General features: G+C 40.7%; 1 protein-coding gene across 1 annotated transcript in view; it reads right to left on the bottom strand.

The window, feature by feature from the left end:
- RUNX2 (runt-related transcription factor 2) overlaps positions 1-24,082 on the bottom strand; it is a 130,730-nt gene that overhangs the window by 44,928 nt on the left and 61,720 nt on the right. The window contains exon 5 of the mRNA XM_011986848.1: positions 15,700-15,873. Within this exon, the coding sequence (XP_011842238.1) occupies positions 15,700-15,873 (174 nt within the window). The remainder of the gene's footprint in view (positions 1-15,699; positions 15,874-24,082) is intronic.

The following is a 24,082-nucleotide window of genomic DNA, read 5'->3' as shown; positions in this document are numbered from 1 at the left end:
CCACCGTTAAAGACTCTACCTTTACTGAACCTTCATTTTGTATTTGTTTCTAGCCCTTGACCTCTTTTTCTGACAGAGTACAATTTTTAGGAGAGCTTCCTGTAGTGTGTAGTTCACAATTTGGAGCATATATGTCTGTGTTAGTCATGTTGATATCCTTTTACAATGACTTAACCTTAATCGTGTTCCTTTTTAAGTTTTGGTTTCTTCCCAGAGAAATCCTAATTTTTTAAGTGTATTTTCAAATACCATACACTTTAACCTTTTCAATCTTTTAGTGGGAAAAAATGGCTGTAAAATATCTTCACTTCCTAAATGCTCAATCACCAAGAAAACATAATCCTGTCATAAATACATGATTACAACATATTTGCTTTTTATGGACAATTATTAATGCTTATACTAGAGGAAAGTCACCTTAACCTGATCTCATAAACAATTTCTGAACTCAACTTCCTGAAGAAACCTGAGACTTCTGAGATTTACTCTCAAATTGGATGAGTCAGAACAGGTGATAGATGTTTTTCAGGCATCACCAGTCAATCCTAAAGTTACTAATAGGAAAGATACAAAGCCTAGCTCTGAGACAAACAGACTAATTAATGACAAACAAGAAACTGTCTTTATCTCAGCCTCAGGTCCCACAGAGCAAGGATAATCCGTCCGTCACTCTGCCCCACCCAGAGTTATATTGGATGGTGTGTCTTTTCAAGTCTGCAGCAATATGAAGGGAAGAACCATGTCCTAACCCTCCAGCATAAACACAAATATCCTCGACTTTTAATCATGGCCTTGACTACAGTTATAGGTCAGCCACGGTGTCACCTCAAGGCCATAAACTACCTACAAGTTTTCAGGGACTAAATCAATGCTATCTCACAGAAAGTTTCAAAAAAAAAAAAAAAAAATGAAAGCTGTTGCCAGGCACGGTGGCTCAGGCCTGGAATCCCAGCACTTTGGAAGGCCAAGGTGGGTGGATCACTTGAGCCCACGAGTTGGAGACTGGCCTGGGTAACAGGCTTTTGTAGAGATGGTGAAACCCCGCCTCTACAAAAAAATACAAAAATTATCCGGGTGTGGTGACACACACCTGTGGTCCCAGCTACTCGGGAGGCTGAGAAGGGAGGATCACTTGAGCCTGGGAGGCACTGAGTCATGCCACTGTACTCCAGCCTGGGCGACAGAGCGAGACTTTGTCTCAACAACAAAACTGTTGTTGAAGTTTAAATATTTTTATGTTTTTTAAAAACTATAATTCATTCTTTTTATATGGCAACCTTCAGAAACAGTATCAATATTATTTTAATTACTATATTAGAGAAATTCAACAAATTGACATACGTTCTTATATGCATATATGAACAACCCTCTGGTGTTGGGTTTTTGTGCGCACACTCGAGGCATAAAATATCACTAAAGATAACTCCATTCCTATTTCTCCACCAACTTCTCTCCTGCCACCTAAAACAGGGGGTCTTAGAGGGAAGTGGTGATCAAATCTGACCTGTAACATAAACTTGAAAGAGAAAATCAGGTCTTTCCTATCTGTTGGGTCTGCTGTATTCGCAGGCAGGACATGATTAATCAAAATGACTACATGCAAGAGAAGAGAATGAAGCAGAGGACCACGGCTGCTCCTGCGGACCCTGAGGATGAACCCAGGGAGAAAGGGGTCCCCAGGGCAGAGAAAGCACACTAAGAACCACCACCAGGAATAAGGGGAAGGCTATTTATTGGACCCCTCAGATCTGCAACAACACACTTTCAGAAGCAATCATGGTTTCCTCCATGAGAGTAGACCAAATCTAGCTATTAAGAGTTCAGGCTAATTTCCCTTTTTCTGTCTCAGGTAGAAGCCATTGAAAGCCGTAGAAAGGAGCCAGTCATCTGACATAAGGAATCCCTTCAGCATGTATTTCAACAGAGGCAAAGTCTGTCATAAGCACGGAATGGTGTTTTTAAAAACGCTCTAAAGATGGAAAGGAACCGTGGAGCACCAATGTCAGAATCGATTTTATAAGTTCTCCTTCTAGGGTGGTGTTCCTTCAGCTTAGACTTCTCAGAGAGTGGTTGCATCTGCTTTCCATTCTATAAACCACAAAACATAAAAGTACAGAAGGCGACCGTATCCAGGGGGTGCTCAAAAATGCTAATTGGGAGAGGGGTGGTTCATCTGTCTCAAGTTGTCTTTCATCAGGCAAAGATGGAGACAATCATTTATGTAAACCTGTGGAGATGAGGAAAGCAAGCTGTCTTCTTTGAGCAGGACCACAGCTTCTGAAGCACAATCACCGGTATGGGGAACAAAAAGGGGGTGGCCATGCACTTCCTACAGTGATAGCTAAAGAGTCATGGGCTCTAAGAGTCTCCATACTTTCAAATGACTAAAAAGCCAAATTTCACATCTGCATAATTGAACCTTAAACACTTGGAGTCATACTGAGAAGGGAGGAGGGCAGAGAAGAAAAAAAAATAAAAGCACCCCAGGAAAACGAACTGACTCTGGGAAAACATGTCCAATTTTCTTCTGAATGAGTAAGTTTGAGTGGGGGCAGCAGAGCAGGCAGAGAGCTCTCTGAAAGCCCAAAGGTAGGCTGGAAACAAGGCAGCTGCTATTAGCAGGGCTCCTTTTGTAAACACTTTGGTTAAACATGTGTGGGTGTGAAGGAGGATCTGCTTTCCTAGGAATTGCTCACAACAAGGCACACCAGGGACAGGGTGCTGAACTTCATGCAGACGGGAGGAAACAAGTCAAAGGCAGCAAAGCCTGAACACGCACACAAAAGGCTATTTCCTGTTCCTGTGGCCAGCAGGCTTCTGTATAACACCACACCACGACAGCCAGTGATTCTGCCAAAACTGTCTGCAGGGAATACCTGCCACATTGGGGCAGCGGGGTACAAAGATTCCCACAATCTCACCCCTTATCCTCCACCCATTTCCCCCTAATCAGTACTCAAATCAGGCTGTGTAAACCTCAAATATTTCTTGAGAAAACTGGGGTGTCGAAAATGATGCACAGAGTCTACTAGCTTAGAACTATGCTTCTTAATTGCTACCAGGGTCAATCATCCTAACACAGAGGGGCAGATTTACCATTTCCTATCTTAAACTATTTCTGTCATATTATTGTCATTCATAATACAGATATACTCACACTTCATACATACAGAGATTCCCGTTTCAAAACAATCTACACTAAATATGAAACGTTAAATTCTATGTCTTTTCTAATAACCCTGTTAGCTAGACTGGAGTTTTAGAATGAGCTTTCTCCACTCATTTCTGGTTCTCTTGACTAACAGGAAACCGTTTGCAAACAAATGGCCTCCTCCAAGCATAGGAAGAGCCGTGGACTGGAGGCTCTGGCACTAACTGTGCAGCCGTGGGCCAATAATTTACAGCCTCTGGGTCTCACTGTTTTCACCTGTAACATGGGAAGGGGTGGGTTATCTCTAAGATGTTTTCCAGCTACAAAATGCTATGATGCTAACCACTCAGAAGAGTGAGCTCCCAACCCTCAGTCCTTTCTGGAGACTGTAACTGCATCAGAAATGACTGAAGCCATGCAGAGCTGACTCGGGGTGGCTATGAAAGGTAGCTGACAGTGCAGCACCTGCCATCACAGAGCATCTGGCTCAAGTCCACTGAGAAGCCCCAAGAGTAAGGTGCGGACCCCCCCTTGTTGTCCCCACCAAGGGCCTTCTCCAACTCATCTGGTGGCTCCCAGAATCATCTGGCAGGAGACAGATCCGTGTGACAGAACCTAAAAAAGGAAATCTGAGGGAAAACAAAGCAGCAAACTGGTTAAAACTGGAGGCTACATAGGGTATACCAGGCATGACCATAGGTTAAATTACAACACACACAATGGGAGAAGAGAGAATTAGTAAACTTAGGAGACAATAAGCAGGGAAGAGAATGAAAAATGATATGTATAACCTAAGATATCATATCCTATAATAAAATGTTAAAGAAAAACCAGAAGGAAGTTGCATTGTTAAGACAAGGTGATGAGAAGCGCTCTTAGGTATCACCAACTTTTGCTGGATAGGGATCATAACTGTCTTACAGAAAAGGCTGGGCATTTCTTGTTTAAAAAAAAAAATCTAATAGAAGAAAAAAGGGGCTATACCACACGTCACACCTGTCCTGGCCTCTCAGCCTTGGCACATCCTGAATCTCAATGGTAAAGCCAGAAGGGGGAAGGAAATGAGATACAAAAGGGTGGGACAAGAACTTGAAATGTTACTGAGATGTGATGCTGGCAAGGGAGAGTGGCCCTTAGTTCGAATCATAGTATTGAACTGGGTGTGGTAAATTCAGGTTCAAATCAGGCTGATGTCAACATCCAGGGAATCAGATATGGCAGCTGGGGTATTATAGGAGATCCCAGGCATGGTGATACCTGACGTCACATGGATGATTATATCCATCGTTCTAGTAATTGTCTCCCAGTCATTCATTCATTCATTCAAAAAACAAAACAAAACAATCAGGTATCTATCTACTCTGGTATTGTGCTAGGCACTTAGAATATTAATGTTGAATAAAAACAGACCTACTCCCTGGTCCTATGGAGTTTTATGACATAATTCCTGGTCCCATGGAGTTTTACAGTTGGGTAGGAGAGACAGACACTAATCAAATAATGATATAACTATGGTAAATGCTAAAAAAGAGACGTTCATGGTACCATAAAAATGTACAGTGGGGGAACTCCAACCACATTGAGCATCAGGAAAAGCTTCTCTAAGGTAGTAAATATTAAGCCAAGACATGAATGACAAGCAGAAGTCTAGAAGATGAGTAGGGAAGGTTAAGAGAGCTTTAGGCCTGTGTCCAGCTCCTGGGAAGAAGGTAGCATCATTTTTATTTTTTTATGGACTTGACAGAAGGCCTGTGTTTGGAGCACTGTGAAAAAGGTTCAAAATAGTGTGAGATGAGAATGGAGAGCAGGCAGGGAGGAGCCAGGCTGTGCTGACCCTGCTGGGCCATGCTAGACATTTTAATCTTTATCCTAAGTGCAGCAGGTCACCTTAGAAGGTGTTTAGGTATAGAGTGACATAATCAGACATGCATTTTTAAAATCTTCCTCGGGCAGCATCCTAACAGAAACAGGGCAGAAGTCCAGTCTAGGACCAGGTGTGCAGGAAAGGGTGTGGAGAGAAAACAGCAGCTGGAATGGACACAGGGGTGGAGTCCAGGGGCTGCACTCAGGCTTCGGGCTCTTAGCTGCCTCCACACAACCTCTGATCATGGGGGCGAGGCTCCTGAGATGACCTCAGGCTAGATCAGGATGAGTTCTGGATGGGTAAGGTGAGCCTTGAGTAATAGGCCTGGCTTGGGCCTACAGCTGGGAGTGATCTGAGCCAGCTCCACCTCACACCTTCTAATTCAGGGATAGAGCCTGGGCACCTGTATGTTTAACAAGCTCCCCAGGTGATGTGATTATGTGCCAAATCAAGAACAATGGGCATAATTTTTATTAACGAAATTTAGAAAGGAAAATTACCGAACCCTATTTTGATTTAATCTTCTCTATCAAAAAGGATGATCTTACATAGAAAGAGCAGAACAAACATGCGTAAGAGGAAATTAGGGCCCAAGAGAGGTAAGGAGATAAGGGAGAGCAGTGTGCTGCTTTAGATGAATTCAAGTCTCTGCTCCAAGATAAATAACATCCCGTAACACGGCAAAAATGCAGGTACCTAGTACTCAAGGGGCTGCTTCTTGATGGAGCAGGCTTTAAAGAGTTATTCCTTAGATTAAAATATGCGTCCCTATAACTCCAATCACTACTAATCTTAGTTTTGCTCTCTGGGATTACTACTCCACATGACAGCTGTTAAATTACTTGAAGATAATGCCTTTAAAGTTTATGACACAAAATACACTAGGTTTTACATTCCCTTATTCCATTTATCTTATTCTGAACACAGCACTGCTATTGGTAAAATCTAAGTTGCTGAAACTGAGTTGTTTTGGAGCCACTGTTGGTGTTGACTTGCTTGCAGCCCACTAACAACACTTTCAATAGCCAGTGTGCAAAGAACTTTTCACACTTGATCCCACAGTGACTATCAGAAAGCAGAATGGGTTCACTAAAAAACTGTCTCCTAGAATTACTAAAGCAATAGATTAGAAGAAAGCTCATCTGTCTATTGCATATCTGGACCTCGGCAAGATATATGCCTTATCCCTAAGTAATTTATAGCTAGTTAAAAAGACTGCCAGAAAGTGGTCATTAATATATAGATCATGGTCAGTTTAGACAGAGGTATATGGTGGCATAATCCAGGGCACAATAGTCTTATTTCTGTCCAGCATCTTTACCAAAGTCTTGAAGGATTAGAAGTGACCTTCCAAGCTTCAAGATGAGACAAAGTTGTGAGGAATAACCCAACACAACAGAAGAAGAATCAGAACTATAAAACAACCCTACAGGATGGAAAGAGGAGGTGAAAGCAACATGATGAAACGAAATAAGAGCAAAAGTACAGTGCTGCATTTTATCAACTATAAGACGGGATGGGGGAGCCAGATCCAAGAGCAGAGTTTTTCACTGACAGCCACAATGTGATGGGATAACAAAAAGTTAACACAAACTTGGGATATATTAACAGAACATTAGTAGACCCCTACTTGACCTGGTCAGGCATAGCTAGAGGATTGTGTTCTCAAGAGGCAGTGTCAGGCTGGAGCACTGGAGAAGACAGGGCAAGGTGTGGGACCTCCATCGGTCATATGAGGAATGGCTGAAGGATGGCTAAGAGTGCCCATCTACCTTCAGCCTCTCCAGATGACACTCCTTCTCCTTCCCACCTGAACAAACACTCGGATTTCCCCAGATATTTCCTCTTAACCTTTCCACTCGGTTGATGCTCATTTTCCCGGTCAAAATGGGTCACGTCCTCTTTGGAAGTTCTTTCTTCTTTACTATAATCTACCAACCTGCAGGACAGTCCCTCACATGGGAAAGTGGCTCAACGTCTTCCTTGTTCCCCTGTCTTGCACTGAGTCCTACCCAGTCCCAGCGGACAGACGGCCTACCACAGCCTAGCCCACTCCTAGTCAAAAACTGCAACCACTGCAGGAGAGAATCACATAATCGTGCCAATTGGCTCTTCCCATGATCTCTACCCTCAGCTGGGTCCTCAAAGATGCTCGTCCAAAGTCATTTTCCATTCCCACCATTCACCCTGGCAATAGCTCCAAACATTTCTCATTCTAAATCTATCCCCCTACACCCTCACCCACTCCCCACCTAAAACTATCTGTCGGGTTTCACCTTCCTAAGACACAGATTTCCAATTTCAGCTCTGAGGATTTCAGAAATCTCCTAGCACCTCAGTTTTCATATTCACTATATGGTTCACAATCTGACTCTTCTGTTAAATCTTGTCTTTTTAAGTCTATTAAAACCAATTGTTTTAAACCATTAAAAAGTAAGTCTTTATTACAATAAACAAAGCCCTAAAAAGAATCTGATGCCCCAATTAGGAGTAGTGCCATACAGTTCTATTCCTTGAATACTTTTGCATATAAAATGAAAACACTTTTTAGACTGATCATATCTATAATATATTATTGTTGCTATTAATACTGCATAGTCAATGTATACTAATTCTCTGTGTGAAGCCGTGAGTGCATATCCATTATTTAATGTGAAAATATACTACCAGGGCATCTTTGTACAAAGTGCATGCCTAACTTGCCCCTCTGCTGGGTTACCCCTTAAGTTAATATTTCCTTCAACGTTAATCCCCTATTCTGATCCTTTTGCCCACAGTCCATCACAAAAGGTAAAATGGGGCAAAAAAAGCACCCTAAACAACTAATAAAGGGGATACATATGCATACATGTGGGTATACACATATATGTATATATACTATACATATAAAACTAAAACTAAATGTAAAACTAAAAGAGAAAGATGATGTGTTAGAAAACAACAGGAGAATGAAATCAAGACTTCTTCTGCATGGAGACCTGAAGACAGGCTAGAAATGGAACTGCTTTGGGGAAGAAGGATAAAATGAGGCATTATATAGGAGATGAACTCTTCTTATCACAACTAATTGTTAACTATGCATCTTATATTCCCAGATAGAAGAAAATTACAAAGACAACTTTTTGAAACAAAAAGCTAATTTTTCCAGGAACATCACCCTCTCTACTTTTCTAAAAGCATAATAAAGTCAGATCATCTTCAGTTAATAAGGCAACGCCAACAGACAGAAATCCAAACAGAGCACCTTTAAGAAGCTCATCTGTGGATACTGCTAACAGACTAAGCAACAACATAACAGGTTGACCACCAGCCCCTCCCAGAATCCCAGGCAGCTTCATTTTTTAAAGCCAGCACAGCCTGCACCTAAAGTCTACTCTTCCTCATAAGGTGGCTGCCAGAGCAGAATCAATGTGAAACAGTGTTCACACACAGGATTTGAGCCCTTTTTAAAGATAAGGATTGTGACTAGCAACCTCCTGTACAGAGATTCTCTGTTCACACATGTGCGAGGCAGCAGCAAATTTACCCAACTGCCCTACCTGAAAGATCTCAAAGGATGAGGATGGGACAAAACTTCCCAGGAACTTCAGAAATTACAACACTGCACCACCAAAGAAAAAGAGAACCACTTCCAACAATCTGTCTTTGAATGCAGTGACTTCAGTTCCTTGACACAAGTTGCCTACAAGTGAGCAGGACCACAGTGGTTGTGAAGCCTGAGAATTCACTAGACTCCCACTCTCCTCCACACCCACACTGATGGTATCCTGCTGTCATTCTTCCTGCTCACCAACAGTCACTGAGCTTCTTAGGGGTCCATTCGCCCTCACACTCACAGCCACCATCACCCCAGGCCCACTTCGTCTCCCAACTTGTTTCACATTAAAGAATCATGTGGTCACTCAGCACTTGAACACAACAGTAACTTAAGACACATGCAACTCAGCTGCGCTTCTGATTTCTGAAAGGATTACACTAGTAAATGTTTTGGGACAAGCGCAGTGGAATCCTAGGACAGCCAAACATATACACAGCCTAATCCCAACTGGCTAATTGGCTGAGGTCCCCTTAATTTTTAAAGGAGCTCTGTTTGCTGAGGAAATACAGAATCAGACTGAAGTTAGGTGGAAACCACTTCAGCCACAGTAACTGCTGATAAGATTATTATTAGACAGGATGTCTGGCAAGTGGTTTTTACCTTAAATACCTGCCTTACGTAACTGGAATCTAATCATTTAAATGATTATATTGCATTTTAAAGTATAATTCATATATTCCTAATGCTAACTCCCTTTTATGAAAATATTCTCTCTAAGTATCCTAAATAATGTCTAACGGACAGAAGAAAAAGAAATTAGTCCTGCAGGACACATGTCACTTAGACTGTTGGCAACAAGCCCAACTTGATAGGGATGAAGGTGACTGTCTGCTAAGAATCCGGAACTCACAGTCAACTGTAATAGCTGAAGTGGCCTCCAGCAAGTCATTTCTCCAAGAATCGATTTCTTCCATCTGTGAAATATATACTTTTTGAATTGTTTTAGGCCTTTGGTTTGTAAATGGTAAAGAGCTGCATAAATGAAAGTGACGTACAGAAATGAGAGGAAGCTGAGCCATGATAAAGTACATTTCAGCTTCCCAAGAGTACTTGGTGGCAAGTACACAGGGCTATGGAGCTATGGACAGCTGCCTTTAATTCCTGTATTTACCACTTACTAGTAGTAAGTGGGACCTTGCATGAGTTATTCCACCTCTCTACCATCAGTTTCCATAATAATGCCACCTATCTCATAGAGCTGTTGTGAGGAATGTACGAGTTAAACTCATTAGAACAATGCCTGACACATGATAAGCATTTAATAAATGGTAACTAATAGTAATTCAATCAAACAGACACTAGAAAAATATTACGGCTAGGATAATAATGGTGGGTGCCGCTTCCTGAAGAGGTCAGTGACCCATTTATTCATTGATCACCCAACCAAAAGTCAGGTAGCAAGCAGGTACTGTGTAAGACAATGGAGGATACAAAGATGAATAAAACATGGCTCTAGACTTGGAAAAGTTCAAAGTCTGATGGAGGAGACAGACGTGTGAACGGTAATCATCAGCATATGGAACAAGATATAATCAAGGGTTGTACAAGGTGGCTCGGGAGCCTGACTCAACTCTGCTTGGGTAGGCTGGAAGAGGCTTGACAGAGGTGGCAGCATTTGATCTGAGTTTTGAAGAAACAATAAAAATGTGTTTGGAAAACCAGGACAAGGAAGATGTCTAGGCAAAGAAAAAAGCATGAAATACAATAACATATTAATTTAAAATTAAAAAAACAACAAGTGAAATTTCAAATGAATTGCTTGTACATTACAAAAGGAGAAAGCCACAATAAATAACATGATGGAATATCTAGCAGCCTGTGCAGAAGTGTCCAGAATCTCCTCCTGAGTGAAGGGCAAAGAGGGGTCTGAACCAAGGAAAAAACTGTCCTGTGCACTTCCTTCCAGCATTTACATGCAGGGAAAATCAACTTTCATTGACTGCTTAGAAAAACAACCAAGACTCAAAAGAACCAAGAGCTGCTTTTAAAGGAGAAAGGAAATCACGAAAGGGAACCCTTCAACCTAGCAAGAATCATGAGAAGGGAAGCCCCTTGGGTGTCTGCAAAGGCAGTTTTATGAGCTACTGTAGGAGTGAGAATGTCGAGTCTCTTCTTTCTTAGCATCTTCTTTTCTCCACCCAACTGCTTCTCTGAGCTCCCCAGCCCCACTCCATCTTATCCTCCCTGAGTCTTCCCCACATCAGTAAATGGCACCACCATCCTCCAATTGCCCAGGCCAAAACTCTGAAGTCCTATTTTCCCCTCACCGTCAGCAAGAGTTGTGAGCTCTCTTAAAAAAAAAGAGACAGAGTATTCAGAATCCTTCAGTGTCCTTCCATCTCCATTGCTACCACCATTAACTCTCTCAGGCTACTGCAGTAGCTTCCTGAACATAATTCTGCTTCTTTCTTTAGCCCCTTATGGTCCCCTCAAACAGCATCCAAACAAGTTTTATTATGCATGTAAATGACATAATGTCGTTCCCTTGCTTCACATCCCCCACTACACTGGTGCCCCACTGCAGTCAGAACTAAACCCAAACGACCATTGTGGCCCCCGAGACTCCCCATAATCTAGGCTTTGCATGAGTTTCCTACTGCCTGAAATGTCATTCCTCACAGATCTTCAAAGCTTTTCAAAGGAGCCTTTCTCAACTTTCCAATCAAAATTAGTTCCTTCCTTCCCCAAGTAGTTATCTATCAATTATCCTATTTCATTTTCTCACAGCATTTATTATTACCAGAGATTATCATGTACATATGCTTATTTACCTATTTACTGACTATATCTGACACTAAATATAAGCTCCTTGTGAGCAGAAGCTGCATTTCTCTCACTCATTTGCATCAATGCCCGGCAGATAATAAGCACTCATGAAGTATTTTTTGAATGAGTGAATAACAGAATAGCAGCGCATTGCCCACCCTAAAACTGAGATGAATGTCCCAATCCACCAAACCAAAGGGCCTGGATCAGCACTATTTTTTAGGTGTAGCGGACCCATCTAGAGGATAATGACTTTAAAGATATCTTAAGCAGTATCTCCCAACATCATATCCTGACTCTACTGCTATCGCCACTTTCTGAATCAAAAGAAGTGAACATTTGTAACAGACTAGGAGTTTCCTGGCACCTAGAGACAAGCAGCAGATGTCTGAATGATAAGAAGAGGTCTAGAGGAAGCAACTTCCCCAGGAAGCTGTGGGGAGGCCCTGGGCCTTCAGCTGAACGTCAGCCATTAAAGACTTCCACAAAGTATAACCATCAGACAGGCACTGCAAAGACACCAGGGAGGGAATACAGAATCAGACTGAAGTTAGGTGGAAACCACTTCAGTTAGGTTCTAGCCACCACATGGCTAGAACTTTTGGCCCTAGGAATTGCAAGAGACACTGGAAAAGGTTAACTATGAAACACTAAGTGCTTATGACTTCCTCAATTTACGGTTGCTAATTTCATTTCACTCTTCTGGGAGTTTAAAGGCATCTTCTGCCTTTTATGTTGGCAAGTGGGAGAACTAGAGGGGACTATATAGCCATGATCATTATCTACAGTTTTGGGGTAAGAGCTTGAGATATCAAGAGTAGCAAGCCAATCACAGAGAAGTAACTGGGCCCTTCCTGTTACAAATGTCTTGTCCAAAGGATTACACGAACTAAAATGCAGATATGGCATATTGCAAAGAAGTTACAAAATCCATTACAGGCAAGAATTTAAATTTAGTCATGCAATTACATTAACCCTAAACTGGAATAAAACCGGACGGTTTAACTATGTAAATGTTTTACTGAAATGTGATTTAAGCTGCTGCCCATCACTGGGGAACAATGACATCCTGGGACAGGAAATTAGAAGAGTTAATGCTACTAAGACAGATATGATATCTTCTCAACCCTGACTGCACTGATTTCTTCTCACCTGAACTTTCAATAATTCACATTTAATGAGACACTGCCACTGGGCTAGTCACAAAAGAAAATAAATCCCTATAATAAATCCCTTAAAGAACGTACAATCTAGCGGGGTAGAAAAGGTGAATATACAGTGTCCTTAAAAGAAGGCAATCTTAACTAAAGCTTAGAGGGTGGATACACTGCCTTTGGATGAAGGTTCCAGAACTCTTTCCTGAAGAAGATAACATAGTAGCCTTGGAGGATGGGTGGAATCTTGTCAGCAGAGACTACTGTAGATGGGTGGCTGAGTAAAGGGGTACAGAGAGAAGCACGTGTACTCAGGAATGGTATTACAGTTGGGGCACAGGATGTGGTATGCCAGGGCTAGGGAAGATAACTATCTCTTCAACTATAACTAAGAACAGCGCTTTTCTTCTCTCTTCATATTACCTAATACCAAGTTTGCTACATGGGGTAGGTCCCAAATAATACTTATTGAATAAACAGAGAAGTCAATCCAGAGATTTAAAAATTAAATCTATTCAATTCATTTTCATGTTGCTGCTGCTCCAGATGTTCCTGGGCTTTCCTTTAAAAACTGGGTCACAGTAGAACACTGCATCTCCTTGGTTATGGACAGACACAGGCGTTCTCTCACTCACAATATGGGAACATTTAAAGAAAGCTCACATGGCCAAGAGTGGTTGGGGTGACAAGTATGTATGTGGACATCTGGAAATTTGGAAAGTTTGAGAAAAGTTGTTGGGTCCAATACCTACTGGATGTTGAAAAAAAAAGAAGACTGGTCTATAAATCAATTCTATTACTACTATAATCCCAAAATGAAGAGCACTAATACTCATAAAAATTCCAAGAAGCTATCAGTACCTAGAAATTAACTTGTTTTATATTTTCGTTTTCAGAAATACATCCAGTGAATATGTTCCCTGCCCTGCCAGTAACTTGCTGTGCAACTGCAGACAAGAAGCTTAACTTCCTGAGCCTCCCAACAGGGAGGGTGAAGAGAAGCTGACAACTGGAGGAGGGCCAGGCCTGTGGAGGTGGCCACACTCCCAGTCTGCTCAGATGCATTTGTGGCACAGGCGAGCCCCACACCTCCTCTGAGCCTCACTCTCTGCATGCATATCTGCTAGGCGGGGATGCCGCTAAAACACAGATCCTCTTCACAATTTTTCCAGCCATTTGTTTCACGATATCTAAGGTACCTTTAGGTTCTAAAATGTCCTCTGGATCTATTTTATGATCTCATCTTTAGATTTAAGGACAAAGCCTTGAGAGAAACATCTTCTTAAGTGAATCTAGCAACATGCAGGCTCCAAAAGCCATTTCTAAAGCATTAGTCATTAACAGCATAAATAGCAAACAAATAATGATTAGAATACAGAAATTAAACATTTAAAAAGCCAGTGGTTGCCAAATCATAGAACATATATTTATATATATTTTTATTAGTCATCATAAATCCATTACAAATCATATATAAACTTATATATATACATATATATATCCACATTTGCTTCTACAAACACACATACACACACACATACACACACAGTCTAAGGATTACTATAAAGACAAAAGGAAAGCTATTATATGCCTCAACGAATAATCTAAAGCCTACTACTTTTTTTTTTTTACATATGTTTAGGGGGTATAAGTATGGATTTCTTACATGCATATATAGTGCATTGAGGTGAAGTCTGGGCTTTTAGTGAACCCATAACCCAAACAGCGATCATTGTACCTAATGGGTCATATTTCAACCCTCACCCCCACCTCCCACTCTCCCACCTTTTGTAGTCTCCAAGTCCACTACTTTAAATGCAGTAGCACCCATAGCTACAAGCTTCAAATTCACAAGTCAGTGTGAATTTTACTCTTGTGTTTTTATCAAAGACATATGTCTAGTGAACACATTGACTTTCCAATCCCACATATCAATGTTTAAAGTTTTATATAGTCTAAAACATGGCCATTCTTCAAAGGACACTAATGTTCTTAATGCAGATATCTGGTTATCTTTAGTGTTTAGATGTTTGATTTTTATAATTCTATATTATTTTTTAAAATATACACTCATGCAAACTCACACATTCAGACTAAAATACATATACTCACAGAAAGTGAAACCTACTCTAAGTAACTATCCAAGAATACATTCACATAATATGGGCAGGAGAGAAGAAGAGATAGGTCATTCCTTTTATAAACAATTATGTTTTGAGACCATTAAGAACATTCGAGTCTAACTGCTATAAACAAAAATCCAACCATAAAAAAGATCCATGTAGAGAGCTTATTACACATTTTGTTTTGACTTACTTTCCCTCTATTCTAGTCCACCTCTACCAATGATAGCAACTAGATGACATGTAAACTTCCTTTCAGCTCTCAATACTTTTATCTGCAAATTAAAGATTTATAATAATTAATACACTCTCTTGTCATCACGACCTAAAAATTTTCAAACTAGTCTTTAAATAAATCTGTGTTTGCACAAGTGGGACAAAAAGAAAAGAGTCGGGGATCTTAATGCACCAAATGTGAATGATTAGTCTGTAATGTAACGCCGATGTTAATTTCTCAGAAGAAAGGTAAAGTAAGTAGCTGACTAGAATTTATAAAGAGAAATGTCGAATGGAGAACCAGAGCTAAATGTAAATCAGAAGTGAATTCTGTGTGCCCGATGAGCCACTCATTGACCTTGCCTTATAACTACCAATCAAGGCTTCCTGTTCGCCCTGGGCAATTTTTAAGCAGACTTAATGAAACAGTTACACATGTAAGAAATGTAAGCCCAAATCTGAGACGGTAACACTAATTTTCTAATAGTAAGGGTGTGATGTTATCCCCTGCACCACCTGGATACAATATAGAAATGTATAATAAACATTCTCCCAAAGTGCATTATTACCATTCCATCTGGGTGTAGACTGAGATTGCTGCAGAGTAGAGCATTAGTAGAAATATCCCCCAAAATGTTATCCCCAAGTTACTGAATGTTATAATTTTTTTAATAAAAAAGAAGAAATCAGTGTCTTCAAGTCTTGATTCTTTAATAATAAGCCGCTTCACAGCTCCAGGAGTTTTGAAGTGAACACATCTCCTCTGGTAGCCCCTCACCCCCAGCCTGCCAGCATCTATGCAAGTGAAACCTATGAGTCTGTCTTACCTGTAATCTGACTCTGTCCTTGTGGATTAAAAGGACTTGGTGCAGAGTTCAGGGAGGGCCGTGGGTTCTGAGGCGGGACACCTACTCTCATACTGGGATGAGGAATGCGCCCTAAATCACTGAGGCGGTCAGAGAACAAACTAGGTTTAGAGTCATCAAGCTTCTGTCTGTGCCCTGGAAATAGCAAATCATAAAATAAAAGCATATTAATTAGCTGAACAATTGACCATGCTAAATAGATATGTGAACATACAAACTGGGAGTTTAAGCCAAGGAATTATCAATATTAATATTTATAATGACGTGTCTACATAATGCCTTCCATTTCAAATTGCTTTATGAGCGGTATCTGGTGGCCAGCATTCCTAGCTGTGTTTTATAAATGGAGAGCTGAGGTCTCAGAGGGCAACTTGGAGTCAAGCATCAGTAGAGAGGCCGGATACTAGGCGCCTTCTCTGGTCCTCTCAGTGAGAAAAAAAAAAACCAAACAGGAGAGGTGTGTATTGGGGGTGTTTGCTTGTTTCATGATGGAGGAAATCCCCTCTGAAAGTTCAGAGAGTCCATGCATGTTAGCCACAATGTCACAAAGCTGGAGCAGAGACACAGACAAACACATTTGTCAAAGGGAAATTTCACGAAGACCATGGTGACTTTTCTTTAACGTTACAACTACTCTTTACTAAGACTCTTTTCTGGAAAATTATAACTCAAACCTAAAGCCCTCTAAGAAATAAAAAAACAGAAATGTAAGCAGGGAAACTCAAATTCTCAAGAGGAATCTGGATATTTTGTGATATGCCCAAGCTGGAAAGTGTATAACAAACTCTGTTAAATCAGAGAGAATGCTTTTTTATTTTAAATCCACTACTGTGGTTTTGGAAAAGAAGCTGAAATATACTCTTTAAGTAAACACGTGACTGTGACAATTCATTATCTGGGGGGGGGAAAAAACCTTTCTATCTCTCTTCCAGTTTATTCAAGTCTAAAACCTAAGGAAATTCTAAGTATTAGAGAAATACGCAAAATTAAAATAAACCAAGGTATTAAGACTTCTTAAAAATCATCAAATCATTCTTAACAAGAGACATACTAGTGTCTTGGTGCAAGTATAACAGAAAAGCATCTGAATATGGGTGTGCCATAGTAGAGTAAATCTATAGGGTGGTGCTATTGGGAACAGATGCAATGCCTAATAGAGAAACAGAAATGGACTGTGGATTCCTTCCTCCAGATTCTGTGCCAGTGAGGCCCTAGGGTGCTGCCCCAACATTTTAGTATAACTATTAAGTGACTGAAGCTGATTCAAGGAAGAGCCGCCAAGATGATGATGGGATTAAAAGTTTGCCCCTTGAAGAGAAACTAAGGGAATTAGAATGGTATCCATAAAAGAAAAAAACCTTGAAGAAGGTTTATGACAAGGCTTCAAGCATGGGAGTTTTTCACTACTCTACGGGTAACGCAAACGTCTTAGCTTCCACTTAATACAGAACAAGAGGAATGTATCAGGATAGGGTTAAATTGAATATTAGAATTTCCCAACTATAAGCTGTCTTCGTAAGACAAATTCCTTATTTTATTTGCCCCAAAATGTATTTTCCTGTCTCCTTTTTCATTGCCTACCCAGCCCAAAGAAAACAGATAGGAAGCCAAGGCTTGGTAATATGAGTGTAGCTGTCTCCACGGCCAAACGTGTTCCAACTAGACCCATTAACTGAAATGCACCCACCACCCTATTTCCTGCCAGTGCAAGATTTTGGGCATCTGCTATAACAGAGGGACTTGACCTAGGAGAAAAATGAACAGGGAAAATTAGAGAAATTCATTGTTAATGGTTGTTTTCTCCACCATTACTGTTTTGTATACAGATTACAAATAGATTTTAGATCCCTAGAGGACTTTTAGAGATGATCCAAAACAGCTCCTAGACCCTGGCAAGTAAAGTGTTCACCTATGAAGTGACTGAGTTGTGCAGAGGTAGAACAACTAGCTTATGGTCCTTGGCTGCCGACTAGCTCAGCCTCAACGAGGATATAGCCCTGGTCCAAGGTGACTGAGCTTTCCATTCATCATGTGGCACCATCAATGCTGGTATTCTAGCTTTCTCTTCCCTTCCTCTTCCAGCTGCCATGGAGGACTGAGAATATCCAGATCATATAGAGTGAGACACCTAAGAACTAAGCCCAGTGAGGTGCCAAGGCTGGCTTTCAACATAAGCAGAAGTAGCAACAAGGATTCAATTACAAAGTTAATAATTCACCCATTACCCTAAACAAACGGCTGTAGCCTAACTCACCAAACTTCCATCGGTACATCTTGTTGGGTCTAACTAGTTTCACAATTAGGGAATTATATAGTACTTGTCACAGATCCATGGAGTCTGTGCCTCACACTCACACACACACAGACACACACACACACATAGTATTGGTGTGGTGTTGATACAGCTGTAAACATTAACAAGAAAGCTTACGGAATTGTCCCTGGAAGTTATTTTTCTTAATAGGCCATATTTTTGGAATGGCAGGTTCCCTGAGGGCTGAGGGGAGGGCTACATGATCTTGCATGGTTCCTTTATACACTAGACTTTACGTGGGCTATGGGTCACAAGAAAATTTAATAAGCTTTGCCTCTGCTTTCTATAGCCTTTTCATTAGGTTTTCCTAGAGGCTGTATGAGATGTGAGCTCAGACTGTACATGTGTGAGTACATTTTTACTTTCTCTTAGCCCAGCGCTTTCAGGAGTAATAAGAGGTTGCAGGCAAAAATAAAGGACTTAGCCTAGGACTGGTAAGTGTGAAAAATTTTAAAGCAGGTGAAACTTTAAAACCCTCAATGACCTTTTGGAAATTGTCTTCAAAGAGTGCTTCCAAGTATCTACAGGCACCCTAGAATAATTCAGGAAACATTTATCTGCAGATGCACACATACAAAAACATATGCATTTTTCTTTGTAGATATCTGCCCCTTCACAGCCACCACTGCAACCACAACAAAATGTACTCTTCATAAAGTATGAAGTACATTGAAGAACAAAGTACATTGAAGAGCAAAAGCCAAACAAGTTCTTCACATTTCAACTATGACAAATACCTGTTACCACTAAACCACATCAGGGTAACACTCGAATGATGGTCTGAAAGAGGGTGTACTTAAATCTCCAGCACCCAATTCCTTCAGAAATCAAGAACATAGAAGACCAAGGACACACTGACTAAGTTAAGGACAGGGTACTATATCATAGAGCAGTGAGGACTAAACCTCATCCAAAGGGCCAACGAGTAGATCTTCCAAGTAGGAGAAGGGTATGAAGAATGGAAAACTCCTGTATTATACTTGAGACTCTATGTAAAAATGCTCGGTCCTGGATCCCTCCTCTAGCTGAACTTTCTCCCAGAATCCTTCCATCCTTGCTGAATAAGAAAATTCCCTAGGGAGTTTTGAAACATATGGATGTCCAGGCCCCATATCAGATCAATTAAATCAGAATTTCTGATAGTGGGACCCAGGGAAAAGGTCTCTTTTTTTCAAGAGTTCACCACATGATCCAATGTGCAGCCAGGATTGAGAACCACTGCCCAAGGTGATCTCAATCTCATGCACTAAATACCACCTATTTATACCAATGACTCCCCCTTTTCTGGGTTGAGCCCTGACCTCTGTCTTGAGTCCCAGGTTTGTGTGTTCCACTGCCTACTTGACATCTTCCCTGGGATGTTCCAAAGGCATCTTAAATGCAGTATATTCAAAACAGAATTTTTTTATTCTCCCCTACAAAAAAAATCCTATTTCTCTCTAATAGTCCCCCATCTCAATAAATGGCACTAGCCACTCAGTTTCCTAAGCCAAAAGCCTAGACATTTTCCTTGATTTCTCCTTATCTCTCACTCTCCACATTCAATCCATTACCGAACCCTGTCATTTCTATCTCAATGCTATATCTCAAATCAATTCAGTTCTCTCCATTTCTACTGACATAACCTTGGCCTAAGACGGTAGCATTTTTCTCTGGGTAGCTGAAAATTTGTCTCCTTTTCAGTTTCCCATCTCAAGAGCTTTCCATATTCCTGAAGTGCTCCCCCCTGATTCCTTGTAGGGCCCACTCTCTCTTACCCCTTAGACCTCGGAATGACCACCACCTCCTATGAGAGGCCTTGTCTGTCTTCCATAACCAAAATAGGTTCCCACCCTTTTGAGCACACCCTCTCTTTATTTTCTTTATGGCAGTCACCACAATCTATAATTATCTTGTGTATTTATTTTTGTCTCTCCTGTAAGACTGAAGTCTCATGAGAATGAGCCCTCTGTCTTGTTTATAGCTGTAAACTCACGACCTAGTTCAGTGCCTGCTACACAGTGGGTGCTCAGTAAATATTTATGCAATAAGTGAATGAATGAATGTTCTCCTCTTTTAGATAAATTCCTTGAATGAAAGAAAATTTTCTGGTCCAGGATATCATATTATATATATCATATTCTTTCCCCAAAAAAGTTCTTCTTGTTTGACGATCTAGTGAATCTAGTGGGCAAAACCTTTCTCTAGAGACAAGCCCTTATTCGTGCTTCCTACAAAATTTTACTGAGGGACATTCGTTTAAGTGAAAACTTGCTTTCTTTCTGGAAAATCCTATCTGCTTTCACTGTAATTCTTAAGCATTGTTGAAAGTCACTGGGAATCAGAGAGATGAAAAGGGCTATAGAAATCATTTAGACTCTAAAGTTTAGAGTAATATGCTTCTTTTATGGATGAGGACCCAGAGTGGGGACGTGCCTTACCCAGAGTCATACAGTTAGTGGCAGGACCAGACTCAGTTTTCCTCATTACTAGTCTGGGGCTGTTTTCTCTCCCATTGCCAACCAGCTTATTTCAGCTCATAATAGTTCAGCAGCAGTCATTCAGGGGAAATCATGATCAAAAATCAATTTAAAATTAAAAACAAAAAAGTGGTTTCCAGAAAAGATTTCTTTCAAAAAGTTGAGTGTGTTTAGCTGAATATGACTTTTGTTGCAATAAATTCAGGGGCACAAGAAAAAAGCATAATCAAAAGGTCACAGCATTCACACATCCTTAGAGCAAAGACAAATGAGAAATAGTTAAGTCCCTAAGCCACAGTCTAGCGAATCACCCCATTGTGCCCTACCCATAATGAAAGTTAGTAATACTACCATTATAACTTCTGCTTTCAAAAATCACACATCTGAAACTGACACACCAAGACTCTGAAAATGTGGTCTGTGCACTACGAAAGTAAACTTGACTCCGTGTGATGTGACGCATTTCGCCCATTTTTATGAAAGCTGATTGAGAAACATTTAACAACTTTGGAGAGCTACATGGCTCCCCAGCCAGAAACTTACATTCTCTGTACTATATCCACAACCTGATGCACTGCACCAGTCAGCGCACCCCGAAGAACGTCAAAACGCACTTACAAAAAACAAAACAAGGCACCTTTCATGAAGAGTGTGCCATGGGATGCCCAGTCTACCCTAATGCGGCACAGCAGAGTCATTCTGCTGATCACTAGGGCACGATGTTTGGAAGCTCATCTTTTTGGAGTAGTATTTTGACTTGATTTTAAAAATTCCTTACGTATCTACTTGTATCCTAAGTATCATGAAAACATAATTTTTAAATAAAATAAAGTTTAAAAGAAGATCTGTAATAGAGCATCAATAAGGAATCAGTACCATGTCCATATTTGGGTCAGTTAGTGCAGCTAATGTGTACTGGCTATCTACTACACACAAGCCTCACTAGGTATTGTGAGGAGGAGGGAATAGAAAAATATATAAGACAATATCCTTGCCCTCAAAGAATTCACAGTCTAGTGGGGAAGAAAGCAATCAAATATAACTGAAAGACTGTGGTGAGGGCAATCACTAAAATGCCATGATTGCGGATCAGTTGAGAAAATCTGAATGTGAACTATTTTTACATATTAAGAAAGTGGTACTTCCTGTGATTATGTAGAAAAATGTCCTTCTTATTTAGAAGGGCTAACATATATTTAGGGATTAAATATCATAACGTCCAGTATTTGCTTTAAAATATTTGGGCAAAATAGTAGGTGAGGAAATATGCCAAAAAATAAACAAAAGGTGATGGGTAGATAGGATTGTATTCAATATAATCTCTATTTTTATGTTTGAAATTTTTCATAACAAAAAAATTTAAAAGTATTTAAGTATTATAGGAAGTACAGGGGAGCAATTTATTTTGACTAAGGGGAAAGAGAAAACCGTCACTGACAAGATCATGATGCCTGTCCTTGAAGGCTAAGTAGGATTTTGATAAGCAGAGAACAAGGAAAGTTAGCTGGAAGAAAAATGATGAAAACCTGCAATAAATATCTTGTGAGACAAGATGATGCTAAATATATATATATACACACACACACACACACACACACACACAAACATGCACACACATATATACACATATCTATATATGTATGTGGTATCAGTCTAAACAGATACACACCATTCTTCAAACCACTTTATACCTCTAGTCTTACTACTATACATTAATTCTTCTAAGCTATGCGGTACCTGTGAGAATCTGCCCTTTAAAGACAGTTCTTGGCTGGGCGCGGTGGCTCACACCTGTAATCCCAACACTTTGGGAGGCCGAGGCGAGTGGATCACCTGAGGTCAGGAGTTCAAGATCAGCCTGACCAACGTGGAGAAACCCCATCTCTACTAAAAATACGAAATTAGCCAGCCATGATGGCACAAGCCTGTAATCCCAGCTACTCAGGAGGCTGAGGCAGGAGAATCACTTGAACCCGGGAGGCAGATGTTGCGGTGAGCCGAGATTCGCGCCATTGCACTTCAGCCTGGGCAACGAGAGCGAAACTTCATCTCAAAAAGAAAAAGAAAGAAAGGAAAAAGATAACTCTCTTGATGAATAAAACCACACTTTGGCAGTCCAGGAGCCTCATCCACCATGCACTCAGACTTCTCTGGAAGACAGGAGTGACTGGGGAGACATGAGCTAATTTTGCTGTCACCAAGTATACAATTGAATAAAGTCTGGTCCAATACTCTAGGGCTCAAGCCACAGGATATAACAGTTTCAGAATGTTGTGACAATGATCCCTGGAGTATAAAGGAAGAGAGGAGAGGACTTGTATCAGAATTACTATTTCTCAGAGAAAATTGGTTATATGTCCACAGAGCTGCTATTCCACAGCAGTTTTGGAAAAAATAATGAGATCCTTCACTTCTAATCTATCCTAAAAGTGCTACATGAAGCAGTGGGTTCAGGTTGACTAATTTTAAAGTCATGATTGCATTCCACATGTAATTGTTGCATTTCTACTGCTAAGGATGAGCTTTACTGTATCTTAGGGAGTTCAGTCGATGGTTTTCAGCAAAAGCAATAGCACAAAGATTACACAGACTCAAGTACGTTCTTAAGGAAGCCATGCAACGTTCTCATCCACATACTTCATTATAACTATTGAGGCTTTAGATTAAAAAACTTTGATTTTCTGCATTCCTACATCCATGTAAAAATGAAGAGACTATGGAGAAAAGTGAAAGTCTGCTCCTCTGTTTACTTTCAGATGACTACATTTCACTGGTGGTTTGTGAATGTCTAGAAATCAAAGACCTATACTCTTGTAATGTTTAGTTAAGCCCTTTGCCCCTCCCTTCCTCCTCAAACCATCCCAACCAGCTTCTCCTCCGATTTCCTTATTTTCATCATCATCATTTTCTAGTCTCTCAGGCTCAAAATCCAGTGTAGGCGTATCTTTGTCACCTCCTTTCCTAGACCCCCATCATCCACTCCAGCCCATTTCTATAGTTTCTTCAGGAATGGGCCCCTACTAGAACCCTCCTAACCTCTGGCCTGTGGCTAACACAACAGAGGAGCAGCCTGGCATATTTGGAAGGGCACCAAAATGGAACCCTGTTGGTCTTAGTTTCCTCATCTACCAAAAAATGAAGAGTTAGTTTCCATGATTTCTGAAATTCTTTCTGCCCACAAATCCTAACATTCATGTCACTTACCTGCTCAAAACCTTTCAATTGTCTTCCATTGTCTACTGAATTAAATAGAGCCCCCTGAGCCCAGCAAACAAGGACCTGGAAAATATGGTCGCAAAATGCGTTGTCACTTTCATTTCCAATGGCTACAACTGTACTGCTCCCAGCCTGTGCTCTACTCACACTGGTCTATCGACAGTCCAAATACACCCTGTGCCTTTGCTCAAGTTGTCCCCTCCACTTGGAACACCCTCTCCCCAACAACTCCGTTTGGCAAAATTCCTTCCAAGCTCAACTTGGTCATCACATTGTTCTGGTGCTTCCTGTCTCAAAAGCCTTGATGATCCCCCTGATTTCTATCCCAGTAAGCTGAGAGCAGCTACAACTGTGT

Source organism: Mandrillus leucophaeus, unplaced genomic scaffold (genome assembly GCF_000951045.1).
Source record: "Mandrillus leucophaeus isolate KB7577 unplaced genomic scaffold, Mleu.le_1.0 Scaffold3, whole genome shotgun sequence".
Classification (NCBI taxonomy): Eukaryota; Metazoa; Chordata; class Mammalia; order Primates; family Cercopithecidae; genus Mandrillus; species Mandrillus leucophaeus.
Note: the sequence above shows the minus strand (reverse complement) of the source record. Positions and strands in the feature narration are given on the sequence as shown.